At 37.8% G+C, this 16079-nt stretch overlaps 2 protein-coding genes across 2 annotated transcripts; one reads left to right on the top strand and one right to left on the bottom strand.

The window, feature by feature from the left end:
* Positions 1-473: 473 nt before the first annotated feature.
* On the bottom strand, positions 474-747 carry BDB00DRAFT_845547 (uncharacterized protein; the record flags this gene model as incomplete). The annotated part of the gene is made up of 1 exon (XM_053125092.1): positions 474-747. A coding segment is annotated over exon 1 (176 nt), but the record flags the coding sequence as incomplete, so codon positions are not given.
* Positions 748-10437: 9690 nt separating this feature from the next.
* Positions 10438-12308, top strand: BDB00DRAFT_791413 (uncharacterized protein; the record flags this gene model as incomplete). Its single annotated transcript, XM_053121036.1, has 3 exons — positions 10438-10444; positions 11062-11304; positions 11428-12308. 3 exons carry the CDS (start codon positions 10438-10440, stop codon positions 12306-12308), a joined length of 1131 nt encoding a protein of 376 aa, XP_052975242.1.
* Between the last annotated feature and the right edge of the window lie 3771 nt (positions 12309-16079).

The raw sequence follows: 16079 nt of genomic DNA on the forward strand, positions 1-16079 counted from the left end.
AAAAAAATTGTTCTGAGGCTACGAGCCCACCATCCTGTTTTTTTTTGTTTTCTTTTTTTCTCATACTTGATACTTGATTAAGAGTGCGTCTTTTGTTTGTTACACACGCCACCACATCGCACCATGGTTAATCCAACAACGGCCGAGACTTTCTACAATGGCTCACTTATCCCATCAGGAAGCTGGATACGACATTCAGCACATACTTACTCCAAACCAAAAATGATGAATATTTCGCCAACACCTTGCGCGAATATATCGTTATCATCCGAAGCTATTGTTCACCGGCCAATATCGACGCGGTATAAATCCAAAAATAATCTCGTATTCAACATAAGCAACATTGACGGTAGACACTGTACCGAGACCCTTTGATCCCTGGCTTGAGCTTGGCGCTAACCAAAACTAGTACACGCCCAATCATTCTGATCATAAGTATTTTTTTTATGGTCTGGAGGCAAAACTTATTCCCTAACAGAGTGTCCAGAGGAGTGACGGACTATTGGATGTGAATACATGTATGAGAAAATGAGGAACAGAGAAGTGACGGAAAAGAGAAACCTATTTATATGTGCGGTGATAGATGGCAGTGGCATGAGCAGCTACTGCCTGCGGAATGAAAGGGTGGCCTTCGAATATGAAAAACCAATGTGCTGACCAGATCGCTTGAACGATGGCGATGCATAGAAGAGTGGTTTTGGGTTGGGAGCAAAAGCGACGTGCGAAGACAGCAGTCTTCATCGCATGTGCGATAGCCGGCAGGCGTGGATCGGCACAGTGAAACGGTGCCCGAACCAGCTGATGATAAGTATTGATTAGCTTGCATAACACTATCCGCTATCATCGCCCATCCGCTCGTTTCCACCTGCCACTGCCAGGTGCTTTTTTTTTTGTGACAAGACATTAATTCCAAGTGCATCATAAGCAGACCTTCTCTTTCTAAATTATCGTAAAGGATATCAAGAGATCACTAACGACATACGCCTATGCATCATATTGCGTCAGTCCATACAGTATCGGCTTATAGCCGCCCCTCGTTGTACAGGTGTAAGATCTTCCACATTCATGATATAATGGCAATCGTACTGCTACTGCTTACATAAGCTGGATAATCCGAGTATAGTGTTTCCGTGCTTTACAATTGTGTCTATGCTACAATGCTTAGCTGGTTGCCGTGGTAGTTGTCTGTATATACTTTTGATGTTAACCAAATATCTTATCTGATGATGTCTTTGGACAGTGTATTAGTGTGTTTGCGCTCTGTATTCTCTTTTGAAAAACTAGCAACGAAGGTATTCTAGCGAAATGCATGCACACCATAGCTAGTGCTTATACAGTATGTAGTTAATAGGACTTGACGTATACGTATTGTAACAGTGCATATTTTATTCGGTGTAAGTAGTTTCAATCAATTGCTCCATAGTGTTGGGATACAGTAGTAGGGTGATAAACGTAGGTTGAAAGAAGTTGAAGATTTAATATAATATATATATATATATATATATATATATCAAAGTATACTGTTATTGAGGAGCCTTTTCATACTTTATTGAAATTACTGCGCATAAACACATCCGTGTAGAGACATCCTAGAAAGTTTGAAAAGCATTAAGGGATGTTTTTCATGTACCCTTTAAGGTTCTCTTCTGTTGATATATCGACTGATCTGTAGTAGCAATAACAAGTGAACATCCTTGCGGACAACCCCCACAAGTATATATTTATAGGATGAGTGTAACCTGATGAGGATCAAAAATAGAAGAGAGTGTCCGTATCAAAAGCCAATGTGAAAACAGAAATTTAGGAATAGCCAACACCACATACGACTGTTCGAGTGGGACAACACCAAGATTCACATTATTGTATTGTAAGGCGGAAAACAGAGTGTTTGGAAACGAATCTATGCGTACGCCTCTCACTTACGCTTAAAGTACTGATGTGTATAGACTTAATTGTCTCAGAATAACCGTCTGTTTTATTGTGTCAGTGGTAGAATTGGGGCCGAAACAACAGATATAATATGCACCAATGCTACTGATTGACGCTTTACAGTGTAAAAAGTAGACAAACGAAATACACAGGGAAGAAAGATATCATAGGAGATTCCTCTAATAGAGGTATAGCGATGGGTACACAAAAGCACCAAAGTACTAAGTTGATCTAGTGACTACTATGATAATGCCAAATTCGCTGTCAACTCATCAGTATGCACTAACGAGGAGATGATGGTTAATCGTGCAAGAAGTGAATTGAAGTTTACACTCAGAGGGCGCACAAGAAGGTGGAGGTACTACTAGCCAGGGGAGGTGTGTTTTGATAACAAATACATAGAGAAAGCTATATGAGCTACGCATGGGGGTTCTGCAGCAGCATGTGAGGTAAAGTAACGATGGCAACGATTGCTATGTTATGTTGTAAGGAGGTGATTATGACACATCCGGTCCTTCAGTTTATCCGTGCGAGTATAGCGGTACCTGCAAAGCGCTTCCTTGTCGACCATGAGTCTTTGACGTGTGATCACATTACAGTAGGTCTCTCAACACCTTCCCGCTCACGGTCAAACCAGAGTTCATATGTATCATCGCCACTACCATACTCCACATATGGGACTCCCATTGGCATCAAGTGTTTCAAGGATCAACCTTCTGGCCCGACGGTGTAGCAGCCCGCATTACATTGAAATCAGTACTTTTTCATAGTGCGTTTGTCAACCCTCTTTTCTGACATTATAAATACCGACAACAACGGTATTTCAATAAATCATCGTCTACACAAAAAAGGTACCTGCAAAAGGTGCGGAGCTCAGGGTGTAATGCAGACGAGGCACGAACCGGGAGACATGGAGATACTCGGTGTATGTCTAAACCTCCTCTTTTCTCTCTTAATGATATCCCATGCAGAAAAAAGCAGCGAAGCAGCGAGGCTTAGGCAGTGCGCCATGGTTGTGTCGTTGTTTCAATAATTTGACAGTCAAGTAAAGGTTTTTTCCATCACCACTCTTGTCTCTTTCAACAAGAACCGTGATGGCAACAAACCTGGGCGTGTAAGTAGAGCAATGCGCGAACGAGTTACTTCAATCAGTTCCTCACTCGCTCTTTCAAAAGAGTTCTTTTTTCTAACACATACTCCATTGGCAATTCGCTTTCTTTATGAATCCTTATCAGCGAATCTGCTTTTGGCACACGCGGTGTACTATGGGACCTTTACAGTGTAAGTTTTTCCTCCTACTTTAAAACACCTTTCAAATTTCAATGATCTCCAACTTGTTTTTTTTTTCCAATGCGTCACCAACGTTTCTTTTAATCGTTGTCGTTGATTTTGCGTGTGTAGTAGTAGTAGTAGCGGCGGCGGACGGATATGCGTGACGACTACAGGGTAACTATTCTTTTTCTGTACTTCTTCAACTAGGGTAGCATTCTTCTGGTATTTACGTCTTAATAACTTGATTTTCTACGTGCCTTCGTTGCTGTAGTTGTTAAGATTTATCAGGATTGGTTCGCGGATTGGGCGATGCCTAACCTTTTTCTCTTTTGTCGGAAGGCCTGAAAGAAATTTTGGTTTACCTTGCGAGTGGAAGAGCGAAAGCATGGTAAGTTCGATTGCGCATGCACCTCTCCAGTAAATCGTGACCTGCGCCCACCTCTTGATCCTGTACTCCCTGTGACCGCTTGCTGAGTCCTGGAAATGACTCGATAAACTGACCACCGGCCGCGCATAGACGTTAGGTTCGGGGCACGGGTCGGCAACACGTAGAGACTATGCAGTGGAGCGCGGCCACAACTAAACGCGATGACTGTCAGGGTCATGCCGCCGTAGCAGGCAGCCATACGGGATTGGGCAGTATGGTGAGGTCACGTACACGGATAAGAGGAGGCGTCACAGAGAACGGTTAGTGGCAAAATATACACAAGAAAACGTCTGAAGAGCGAGCGAGGGGATAATTGCATCTATGATAGGTTCTGGAGCCCAGACGAAAGTGGAGGTTCGCCCAGACGAAAGTGGAGGTTCTCCCAGCAATGGGAGGGTAGGGTAGGGGCCGCGACGATCTGTTCTGGAAATACGTGGTGAGTGATTGATTCAATTGTTGTTTGCTTTTACTATATACTCCAAGTATGGCTTTCTCTAACTTCTTTCTTTGATAGTCCTTTCGCTTGTCTGCAAATAATGCTTGTACCAACTATATATTGACGGGATGTTCTATTACCTGATGATATATTCATACAAAATAAAAGACCAAGAGTCATCCTCGTATCATAATGATGTCTTTAAGTTAATTTTCTAAATCGTCTCAATGAAAGTGTATACTTATACTAGCCACGCGAACACGATATCCTGCCGCCAGCACACGACATCGTCTCTCTGAAGGAGTCGTAAGAATTCTTTGCCAAGTACGACATGTCTTCTTCTCCTACATGGATTAGGATTAAGGAAGTAGATGTCGTTGGGTGAAGCGTACACTATATACAACATATAGGTAATTTCATCACGCAGCAATATTATGAGCCATAAAAATTATGTACATCAATGGAAAATAAAACAGACGACCACTTCCATGGTGTGATCACTACGAAAAGGCTTTACGGAAGGCAGATGGGAGGGTAGTTTGCATTTGGAGTGTTGTGTCGAATATGATAAATAACACATATCATATCCTTTGAGCCGTCATTAAAGATTGCTGTGATTTCCCTTATATCCTCACATGTGCGGACATCTCCTCATCCAGACAGATCTTGATGCTACACGGATTAGCTATGCTCAGGAAGAAGCTGTCATAATATAGATCATGTAATTCACATTAGCTACTATCTGAGACGTTTACTCGGATGAGCTCAATGAATATGTTCAATGCACATGCTGGTGAGTACTTTTGTTATCATGATAACCCGGTTTTAGATCCCATCGGGTCTCGTTGACTTATTCTTTCTCTTTTGCTTTGTTTGATGTTACACTCACCATATCGCGTTCACAAATCTTAACTGCTGAGCAATTGTTTAGACCTACGCAATGTCTATTTCGAGTATATAGAAAACATGGACTTTATAGCGCCGGATTGACCAAGGCGGACATACACACGAGAAAAAACGTGGGATACATACAGTGCTTCCAACAAGTAATGTCACAGCCAATCAAAATCAATGTCACTGGTCAATTAAAAATGATGTCATTGGCTAGCCACAATTGATGTCACAGGCCAATCAAAATTAATTTCATATTTTTAGAAATAAAGTCATTTGCTTAGAAATCACACCGCGATTCTTGACATCCAAAAAATATAATAGACAGTGAGTATTTTTTCTTTTTCAATACTCTACAATTTAACATGAGTACAATATTTCTATATGAAGACGGACACGGGAATGTTATTAATGAGAATGGTGGTCCTGAGCCCATGGACTACATTGTTGATGAGAATGAATTCATTGTTGAGACTATTGCTACTCATACAGAGTACTTGGGAAAAGTAGTCCCCAGTGAATCTTCTCTGACATCTCCAATGTTGTTAGAAAAGCCAAAAGATGACGATGTTCATATGAAGGAGGCAAAACCAAAACGAGAGTATGTGCGTTATACAGTCCAGGATAAAGCTAGGTTATTTGATCTGAAGATTGAAAAGTGTATGACTGCAGCAGCTGCAGCAAAGCAGTTGGGCATTCATGTTCGAACGGCATACAGATGGGCTCAACAATACGAGAGAGATCCTGATAGCATTTTTGATAATTGAAAAAAAGTAGGCCGTAAGTGCATCTTAACTGAAGAGCATAAAACGACTGTTATCAACTTCATTGATACTAATCCCTCTGCTACTGTTGTTGAAGTGACCGAGCATTTATTGGAGCGATTTCATGATCTTAAAGTATCACGCAGCACTGTTAATAATTTTATGAGACGTGAGTGCAACCTTTCGTTGAAAAAGCAGACTTTCATTCTATTGAGAGAAACAGTCCAGCAAAGATTGAGGAGAGGTACAATTGGGTTTGTAAATGGGAAAAGACAGACATGGACTTTCTGACGAATTGCGTGTTTCTAGACGAGTCTGCTTTTGATATAAATATTGAAACGCCAAAGGGCTTGGTCTACAAAAGGTACTCGTGCTATTGTTACCCGACCTACAACGAGAGCAAACACAACGTCTATATTGGGTGCTATCTCTGCTGCAGGTTTGATTACAGTCGGTGTAAAAAAACCGAGACCTACGAAGAAGAGAAAGGCTGAAGGGTACATAAGCTCAGGTACAGTAACAGGCCACTATATCAGTTTCTTAAAAATGACTCTCGATGAAATGGACAAGTATCTGCATATGAAAGGCCATTATATAGTCATGGATAATGCACCCATTCATACGCATGAAAACATAAGGAAGTATATTGAGTATCGAGGATATAAATGTGTGTATCTTCCCACTTACTCTCCTGAGCTCAACCCAATAGAACAATTCTGGGCAGTCGCAAAGAGTAAAGTTAAACGTCATCGGTTTTTACAGGAAGATACTTTGTCAAAAAGAATCACGGAAGCCTGTAACAGAGTAGAGAAAAGTCATTTCAGAGGCTTCGTTTCGCATTCTGACAAGTGCTGGGATAGATGTTGATATAAAGAATTCATATAATAATCTCCATTGACTTCAACTCCAAAAGAATTCAGGTAAGTAACATGCAATGTTTTGTGTTTGAAAATATAAACAACTGGAGTGTATGTTTAAAAAAAAGTTTATTTCATTAACTAACATGAACTTTAGACAGTGTCTTTTGTGAGCCATTTTCAAATTTGAAGTATCGCCTGGTTTAAGCTCGAGTGTCATTCAAAACTGGGCTTTCTAAGTCCTTGATCTACGAATTGATGCTCAAAATATATGACTCTTTGCAATCAAATCCAAAACACTAGAAATTCTGATCGCTAGGTCTTTTAGAGTGTTACCATAGTCTAAAACATTCCGTTTTTATATTTTGGCATAATATATATATATATATTATTATTATATTATATTATATTATTTTATTTTATTTCAGGTCGCACGTAGCATGGTGATTCACTTGTTGCCTCTTGAAAGCTCAGACACATCATTGACACGAAATGAATTGCTGACAGCATCAGGTTCTTGGCGTGTGGGAATGTATACGAAGGAATCCATATAATCAAAGCGTAGGGCGCACAAGCGGTGGTGATTTTGGGTTGAATCAATCAAAGAGCAAATGGAGGGATGAGTAGGACCCCGTTTATCTTGCCTGAGTGGGTGTCACGGACAGGTCGGCACAAGTGCTAAAAGATATCAGAGAGGATCATCAATGTGCGCATATTTTTCAAGGACACGAATGTTGTTAGTTCTTTCAAAGATAGAGGAAATGTAAGCTGTGCAAGTTGTTGCATCATATACAGTGCCCGCTCGATAATTCGATCACTTTGGTCACGGCCATAAGTGATCGAATTATCGAAATATCGAGTTATGAAATTAGGACTCCGTTAATAAAAGGAATATTCATTGGGAATACATGTTAACTCTAGACTCTGATGTATGATCCGACACTGATCGCTGGTTGAATTCCGCGTCACTAAGCATTTCTATTGGTTTATACTTGTCGATATGTCACAGCCAAGCGATCGATGATCGAATTATCGATTTGTCGATATTTTACTGCTTACCAGCCTGGTCATTTGAGAAAGTGATCGAATTATCGAAAATATCGGGTTATCGAGTATCGAATTATCGAGCGGGCACTGTAGATTCCATCGTGGCGGAGGCGCATCAGAAAGAAGGTGATATGAAAACCATGCATCTGGAAGGTCAGAAAGGTTTCCAATAAATTGGTATCAATGGTATCTTTTGTTAGCATTGCCAAACGCAAAAGATCGTGACATAGCGCGTGGTTATCGATGGTGGGGCCTGTAATTTTGACCTCTCTATATCCAAGACTGGATGTCGCAGTGCCGTAGCTTGGAGATTGCGGCATCAAGACACATCTCACCATTTTTGCATTCATACGAATATCACAAGGTCTATGATTGAAATGAAAACCACGAAATAGTTTGCGTGTTTACCAAAGCATACATTTGACAAGAGAAAGAAGGTCACTTTCCACTCCCAGCTGGAGCGCAATTGCTATAGCAAATGCTATCAAGGCTAGGATATTTCTCTGGCGAAGGGCAGGGTTCATATGTAGACTTGTCATCATGCTTTTCTTACAAGATTATAGAACCAATAATATGACTAATCTTTTGGGAAAAGAACGATTTTGCAATAAAAAAAAAAGAAACCTCCCCAGCTTTTTAGGGAGGTTGAAAGATATTTCCATCCAATCAGCATTAAACAGCTAGGGCATTCCTACCTTTCCACTTTTTTATTTTTTACTATCGATTACATTCATTGCGAAATGACAAAAGAATATTTTCAAAGCTCTTTTGACTACAAAGTAAAAAATAAACTTTATGTGAAAGGTAAAACTCTTATATCTTCTTGAGTGCTTGATTGTGTACATTTACTTTTTTCCCTAATTGATAGATTTTTGGGCCACCGATCCATGCAGTTGGACTATCACAAATTATCTATCGAAACTGGTTGCCCTGGATCCTACAGTTTCCAGGCGTAACGCATCCATTTGACTCATTAATGAATCGACAATAGTAAAAAACCACGTGGTAGTAGGCACCATTGCTGAGACAATGTCAAGTGCTATGTTATCTTTCAAGCAGGTCAGTTAAATTCATTTTTTCAGCTATGACTATTATTGGCAGTAACCAGTCGTCTTCACAGAATTCTAGGGCTAAAGAAGCATTTAATACATTTTTTGTCAGCCATACTAGTCAAGTATCTCAAGAGTCGCTGAAGTATGGAGTTCAAAAGGTAATATGAATACTACATTTTTACGTATGCTTTCAGTACGTTATACATGGAACTCACCACTGTACCTAACGATCTTGTAGACCAGGCTGAAAAGCGTTATGGCGGAGCAAGTCGTTAATGAAGAAGAAAAGGAAAATGATAGAAAACGACAAGTTGAAAGCATGTACGAAGATAATTCCGATCACAATGTTAGGACAAGCAAAAGGAAGGAAATCACGATAATCGATGACAATCAATCCGGTGAACAAGACTATGATGGTGACGATGATGATGACAGTGGTGATGATCAAAAGGTCGGCATTTGGGAAGAATGGAAACAATTCCTCAACAATCAAGAAAATAAAAAATATTGGTGTCCTGTTATTACTTGTCTAGCTGTTAGTTGTTTATTGATTTTGTTATAGAAAATAAGCCTGTCCTAAACGGTATAGCCATTAATGGCCAATACAAGTTTAATCAGAATCATCACTATATTCATCATCACTATATTCATCTTCACTTTCAAATTCATGTGTATATATCTGACTATATTCAATAATTAACTTCTGCATTTGCTCTTGACACATTTGCATAATATCATCCCTATTTGTTTCTTTTGCTTTTATTAAATCAATATAATATCTAAAGTATAAATTGAAAAACCTTTTATACTTATATTTTTCCTTTTCAAGTTTTAAAATAAGTTCATCAATAAAACTACAATCATAAGTATCATTTAATTTATCCATACAGGGCTTATATGCAATCATACACATATATTCACCCCCACCGGATTCATATTCATCGTTATCTGAATCACCCTGTGAGGAATCTGCACTAGAGGTGTCATCTAACATTGCATCGGAAATACGAGGATTTGAGGATTGCTGAGAATTTAAATTTTCAGCGTATGTTTCTTTTATTTGTATATTTGAAATATGAGGAATTTCAATTTGCTGAGAATTTAAATCTTCAGCAACTATTTCTTTTGGAGGTAATGTATCGGGATTTTCATAGTATTTCTCATATTTATGTAATTTTTCCTTTAGTTTTACATTCTCCTTTAATATTTTCTCTTTACTTTTTTTAACAGAAATAATATCTCTTTCATTATTCGCTTTACTTAAATTATTTTTAGATGACTCTTTTTGTTTTTTTGATGCTTTACATTTTATTAATAATTTATTCTTTCTAATATTATAATTTATATCATATTTTTCATAAATCGTTTTTTCAGCAAATTCTTTGATGTTTATATTATTATTATTTAAAAATATACTTAATTTATTGGTATCAAGGACAATTTTGTCATTGTTGAATGTGATTGTGTTGTTCATGTTTAATATTATGAGGTGTTATTTTTTACCTAAGAAAAAAAATTCAATTTTTATTTTTTCAAAATTTTTAAATATATGCATGCCAAGACATACATACATAATTAAATTTTATAAAAATTATTGTAGTTACACCAACTTATTGTGGCTATTCATCTAATTAGTACCAATAAACCAGAGCATAGTCATTGTAACCTCGACTGGTCCTCTGGATTTTTAAAATTGGCGTCCTACTATTAGTTGTCTAACCAATTATAATCTACTAGCTGTAATATAGATAATAAAATTGCTATGACCGGTATAACCATCTGTAACGGTGCATACTATTACGACGATATCCAACCTGCATGGTTGACGATCGACAACACATGGTTCAGACGATAGGATGACTTGCGGTCAACTGCATGGTTGAATATGGAGTAATAGGCGTGGATATTCTAGATAGAAGTTATGATGTAGATCAATACTTAGACGATAGCTAGCCCCCTATTACTCGACGTATATATAAAGACGGGATCCTGAGTTATATGGATCCCTATCGTTTTATCCTTTGATATATCCGAGTCTCACCTTATTCATTGATCCACACTGTCTACCCATTCACGTTCCCGATTGTAAGTATCTGGGCCGACACTGTTACATCTGGTAGCGGAAGCGGTTTCGTAAAACCGTGCTCGACGTTCTGAGCAGAGACTATATCAAGACGATATGCACACGACTTCTCTTGGTCGCACGATCATCAAGAATAAAATTTCTAACGAGTCTTCTCTTGGTCTCGGACGTATTAGAACTCTTTTTTCCAAACCCCAACAAAAAAACTCGTATTTGGAGATCACCCTGTAGAAAAGGCCGAGGATACTGGCTCAGACACTCAGGAAGCAACATCCTCAACCTCAGCCCATCTTGTGAATAAAGACGAGGCTGCTGGCGATAAGGCTTCAAAGGGTAAATCAGCAAGTGATAAGGCGTTCAACGACTTTCTCGAAGGTGTTGGTGAACTTGATGATAGCCAAAAAGCATTGTTGAAATCATTGTGGGAAATCAATGGTCAGGATGCGTACTCGCCCGAGGCAGCCTCATCTGGCAGGATGGATAGAACAAAATGGCTTGCATTACCGACTGGCTGGAACTACCAGATTGTAGCTGCTGGTGATGTTGGTACATATGCCGCAACATCTATAGTTGAAAGACCTCGCTGACGTGTACGTGCTTAACAAAGAGAGGTCGCCTGAGGCGGAAAACGCAGTTAAATTTGGAATGTTGAGAATGGATGGTTAGCAGCTCAGAAGGAGGTTGCCTATGTTGACCCACCAGCAGATTCGATTAAGACATTCTTACAAGATTTGGCTGAAGCCCAGGACTGGATAGCAACTGCTCGTTTGGCTTCATTTGTAGTGCCATTGGCTGCTGAGTATGTGTTCCGCACGATGGGCCACCATTACCTGACCTCTGACGCTGCCACCTTTACTGCAAAGTACTCTCAAGTGTTCAGGGCTTCATTGGTGCCAGAGATCGAGAAATTTCTACCTGCACATATACTGTACCATGCAGCCCTGCACTGGATCTCACCGGCTAGAAGCTATCAGGTAGTTAAGGCGCAAGAGTTATCCTTGAACATCCCGGATGCTGTCAAGACCCGTCTCACATCAGCTCCATCTGGTACAGCATTGGTAACTACTACAGCAGCTATTCTCGAGGCAATTGAAGCTTCTGGACGCGGTTTGGCCTACTTGAAACAACTCAAGATTAATTATGCTTTAATCAAAACTGTGAATGCCAAGGTCAGGGCGACTCCTACGAAATACCACAAATCATATTTTGCTTACAACGTCGCGAAGCCTTCGGATGAAGAGCTTACCGAACTGGCTAATGCCAAGGACGAGGCAACACGATTTGCACCGATTGGGCAAGCTTTCCTTGAAACCTACCTAGCAGAGGCGGACCTATCCCGCGCAATGGCTCTCAGGAAAGCAGCTAACAACAACCCAGTGGTCTATCGTACTGCTAAGGCCGTGTTCCAGAAGTCAGTCAAAGATGTTCCCACAGGTGACAATGCATTTGAAGAAATTGTCAAAGGTTCATCGCTTAGCTTGGACGATGATAGTGAAACATCAGCTACCATGGAGACCCCATCAGGCGCTGATGCTAACTTGGGCGGCTAAGACGACGATAGTGCAATAGTAAATACAACAAAAATGGATCTTCTAGCTTGAGCTGGTCAAATGTTTTCAGACAGCGAAAAGAGCAATGGAGTCTCCTCTAGGTGTACGGGAGTGTATGGAAAAGACTTTGAATTCCCAAGTAAGAAAAACAAACTTGACTTAGTATTTTCAAATGAGCAAAAAGTAAATATTGAATATAACGAAATGGTTGACATTCAGCAGAAATTTCTACAGCTTAACATTAATCAATCAATAGATATGGCTATAGATAGTGAGGACGAAACTGAAAATAATACATCTAAATGCAAGAGAGAAAATCAAAGAGAACAGAGAAATAGAGAACATGGTAATTCATATGAAATTGAGAAGATTGTAGGACATGTGTATACTGATAATAAGTACATATTTGAGGTTAAGTGGGTTGGATATAGTGTAAAGGATAATAGCTGGTTAACAGTTGATAAGTTTAATTCCCGGGAAATGCTACATGAATATATGGCCACACATGGTATTCAGCTCTAAATTAATTTCTTATTTCTTTGTTTATTAAAAAATCTCATATTGCATCAACCTCTCGTTTACTTGCCCAATTATATTTATTTTTTATGCATTCATTAGTTATACTTGTACTTATATTAGTACCTGTTGATTTATTTTTGACGTCAGTTTCTTTTGTTATATCTATATCATCTATTATAGCCTGTTTTATATCCTTATGCTTTTTAAAATATTCTTTTGGTTTTATTTCTTCTACTACCTTCTTGTTTCTCCATTTATTTTTATTTTGTCTTTTTTTCTTTTTACGTTTTGGTATAGTATTAGGTATATTACAGTCACTGCTTTGCTCTGATTCGGATGTACTGACATCTATATATTTATGTTTCTCTGTATCTTGTGGTAGGTTTTCCCAATCGATGTTATCAGTTATAACTTCATCACATTTAATATCATTTAATACATCCTCCCAATGTCTACAATCTTCTGGTAGGGGTGCCTTTACAGTTGACCATCCTCTATTATTTTGTTGAGGTGTTTTATGCTGTTTATTGTTCTGTGTATTATTACTATTATGTTTTTTTTCTTGTTCCTTCATATATTCTTCTGTATCAGCTAATTCTTGCAGTTCCTCTACTGTTTTATCCATCGGTGTATATTTTTTGATACCATCCTGACCACTATTATGTGCATAACGGATAAATGTATGCTGATCTTGGTATTCGTTTTCGAATTCATCTTTGTATAAGTCTTCATACATATACATGTTTTCATAATACATGAATTTATTTTCATAATCCTTCACCTTCATTGTGTATGGATTCCATATTATATAACCTTTACGGTTCTTATCAACATAGATAATATATAAACGATTGAGCGTTGGTTCTAACTCATATACTGATTTATTTTTGTATAACATGTGCGGCATATAGTTACTATTCAGTATTATTGGCATATTTTTCTTTTTAGTTATTGACTTTGTGAATTTGCCATTAAGTTTTAACCGTGTTCCTTCTAACATTTGGTTTAAAAATGTTAATTTGAAATCAGAACCTGTTTCTTCATTATACATAAAATCATAATCATCATCCTTATAATCTGACCAATCATTTTCTTTATTCATTAGATATGCTCGATGGCCACCTTGTTCTAATACATCAATGTTATATGTCTTACCTACATTTGATGGACCTACAATCCAGTATTGTGGTATCTTATTTTTACCACCAAACATTGTTTCAATCCCAGACATAGACCACATATGTAATTTATTTCCAGGGTTATTTTCCATATCGGCATCATGAAAGTAAGAATTTAAATTTGATTTTACAGTATCATATTTCCATAGCAATTCTGGATATATTTTGGTAGCTTTCCGCATATTAAGCTGCTTAGTAATTAATTGATATCCAAGTAACTGTTGGTGCATTTCTCTGATCTTAACTTCGTAATTTGGATCCATATTATAACAAATATAATCTTTTCCTTTCATACAATAGCTAATAGACTTTTGTGGATTACCACCTGGTTTGATATTTGGAGTAACACCATCAATAGTAAAGAATTTACGTGCTGTTTTTGTGTCGAATCGCTCATCCATTTGTATCCATATGTGTACATGTTTCTCATTGGTTTCTGGTGCAATTTCATCACATGCAATTGCCTTTTCAATTCGATAACCAATACGTTCATGTTTTATAAACCATTCCATGATTTGTTCTTTTGTTAAATGGAAGTCCTTACAAATATATGTGAACAGCCCTTTAGTGTTTTGGAATCGGAATTCTTTGACGCCCTGTGAGGAATCTGCACCAGAGGTGTTACCCTCTAACATTGCATCGGAAAATTGAGGATTTGAGGATTTGAGGAATCTCACATATGCCCTAATTCTACCCATGATCTTAGAACGGCTTTGGTCCTTTGTTTTTTTGTCAATTTTTGTATTTTTCAAGTTTTTTATTAGTTCATCCTTTAGTTGGTCAATGATAATGTTAACATCATTAATATGTTTGTGATGTTCAGCAAGATATTTAGCTCTTTTAATCAGGAGCATCAAAGTTATTCCTAAAATAGGAACGAACTCAGCCATTATGGCAAGAAATGTTAGTAAGTTAATCTGATCCATGTTGTGTTGAATGTTGTGAAAGTGTTGTATATATAACAGATAAAATTCGCTTGATATCTTGAGGTATTATTTTATATAATAAATAAAAATTCAATTTTTATTTATTTTGAAAATTTAAATGTATGAAGATTGTTTAATAAGTTTTTGATTATAACATTTTTTATTTTTAAAATATAATTTAATTTTTAAATTTCATTTTTAAATAAAAGATAATGATCATTATGTGAAGGGGTGGTCTGAGAAAAAATCTTTGATTTTTTTGAAGACGTAGCTGGTCATCGAGACGGTAGTCGAGACCCTAGAATAACGGTAGTTATTCTAAACACTTGTCTACAAGTGTCCTCATGAACAGTGTCCTATGCATGCCAAGATATATGTACATGAATTATTTAAATAAAAATTAATTTGGCTATCCTGATATATCTTAGCTAATAAACCAGCTAGGGTTACTAAATCGCATTAAAATCATCATAACTATAGCCTTTCCTCTATCCAATCAGCATTAAACAACCTCACCTAGGATTGAGCAAGGGAATTCAGGTCATGCATTTTAAGCACGCTCTTGAAGAAGGGATCTCAAAATACAGAATGCTTGTTGCATTTCCTGGAGATGTCCCCTAATATACTCAACAAGTAGGTCACGATAATAATATAGATCAATATGTTTGTTATTGTCATAGAATTTAGGAATCAAGCTGTGGGATAGAGTAATCATTGATGGGAGTTACTTGTATATTGGGCTGCTGGGTACACTCGTTGGGCCATGTTCTGCTACAATACTGGCATGTTTTCCTTCATTCAGGCGAATAATGACTAGATCTACGATTCTGCAAAGGTTTTTTCATTCCTTGTCCTTTGATCGCAAGATGGTTTTATGTTCTTTCTTGAGTTCCTTCAGCACAGATAAAGTTTCTTCACAAGCAGCCTAGAAAATATAACTCATAGTTAAAGAAAAACAAGAGATTTATAGATTATTAATAAATTATATTATTTTTTACAGTAATAAGTTCAAAAATTTTATATTTAAATACATATTGTCGTGGCTGACTTACAGCGGTTTCGATTAGAAACCAGCGTCAAGAAGTATTGGTCAGGTTGCTGAGCGGATCTATCATTTATCTGGTTTTTCTTTTCATCGTCACAGACCC

This window comes from Zychaea mexicana, assembly GCF_025766255.1.
Source record: "Zychaea mexicana strain RSA 1403 chromosome Unknown BDB00scaffold_97, whole genome shotgun sequence".
Classification (NCBI taxonomy): Eukaryota; Fungi; Mucoromycota; class Mucoromycetes; order Mucorales; family Lichtheimiaceae; genus Zychaea; species Zychaea mexicana.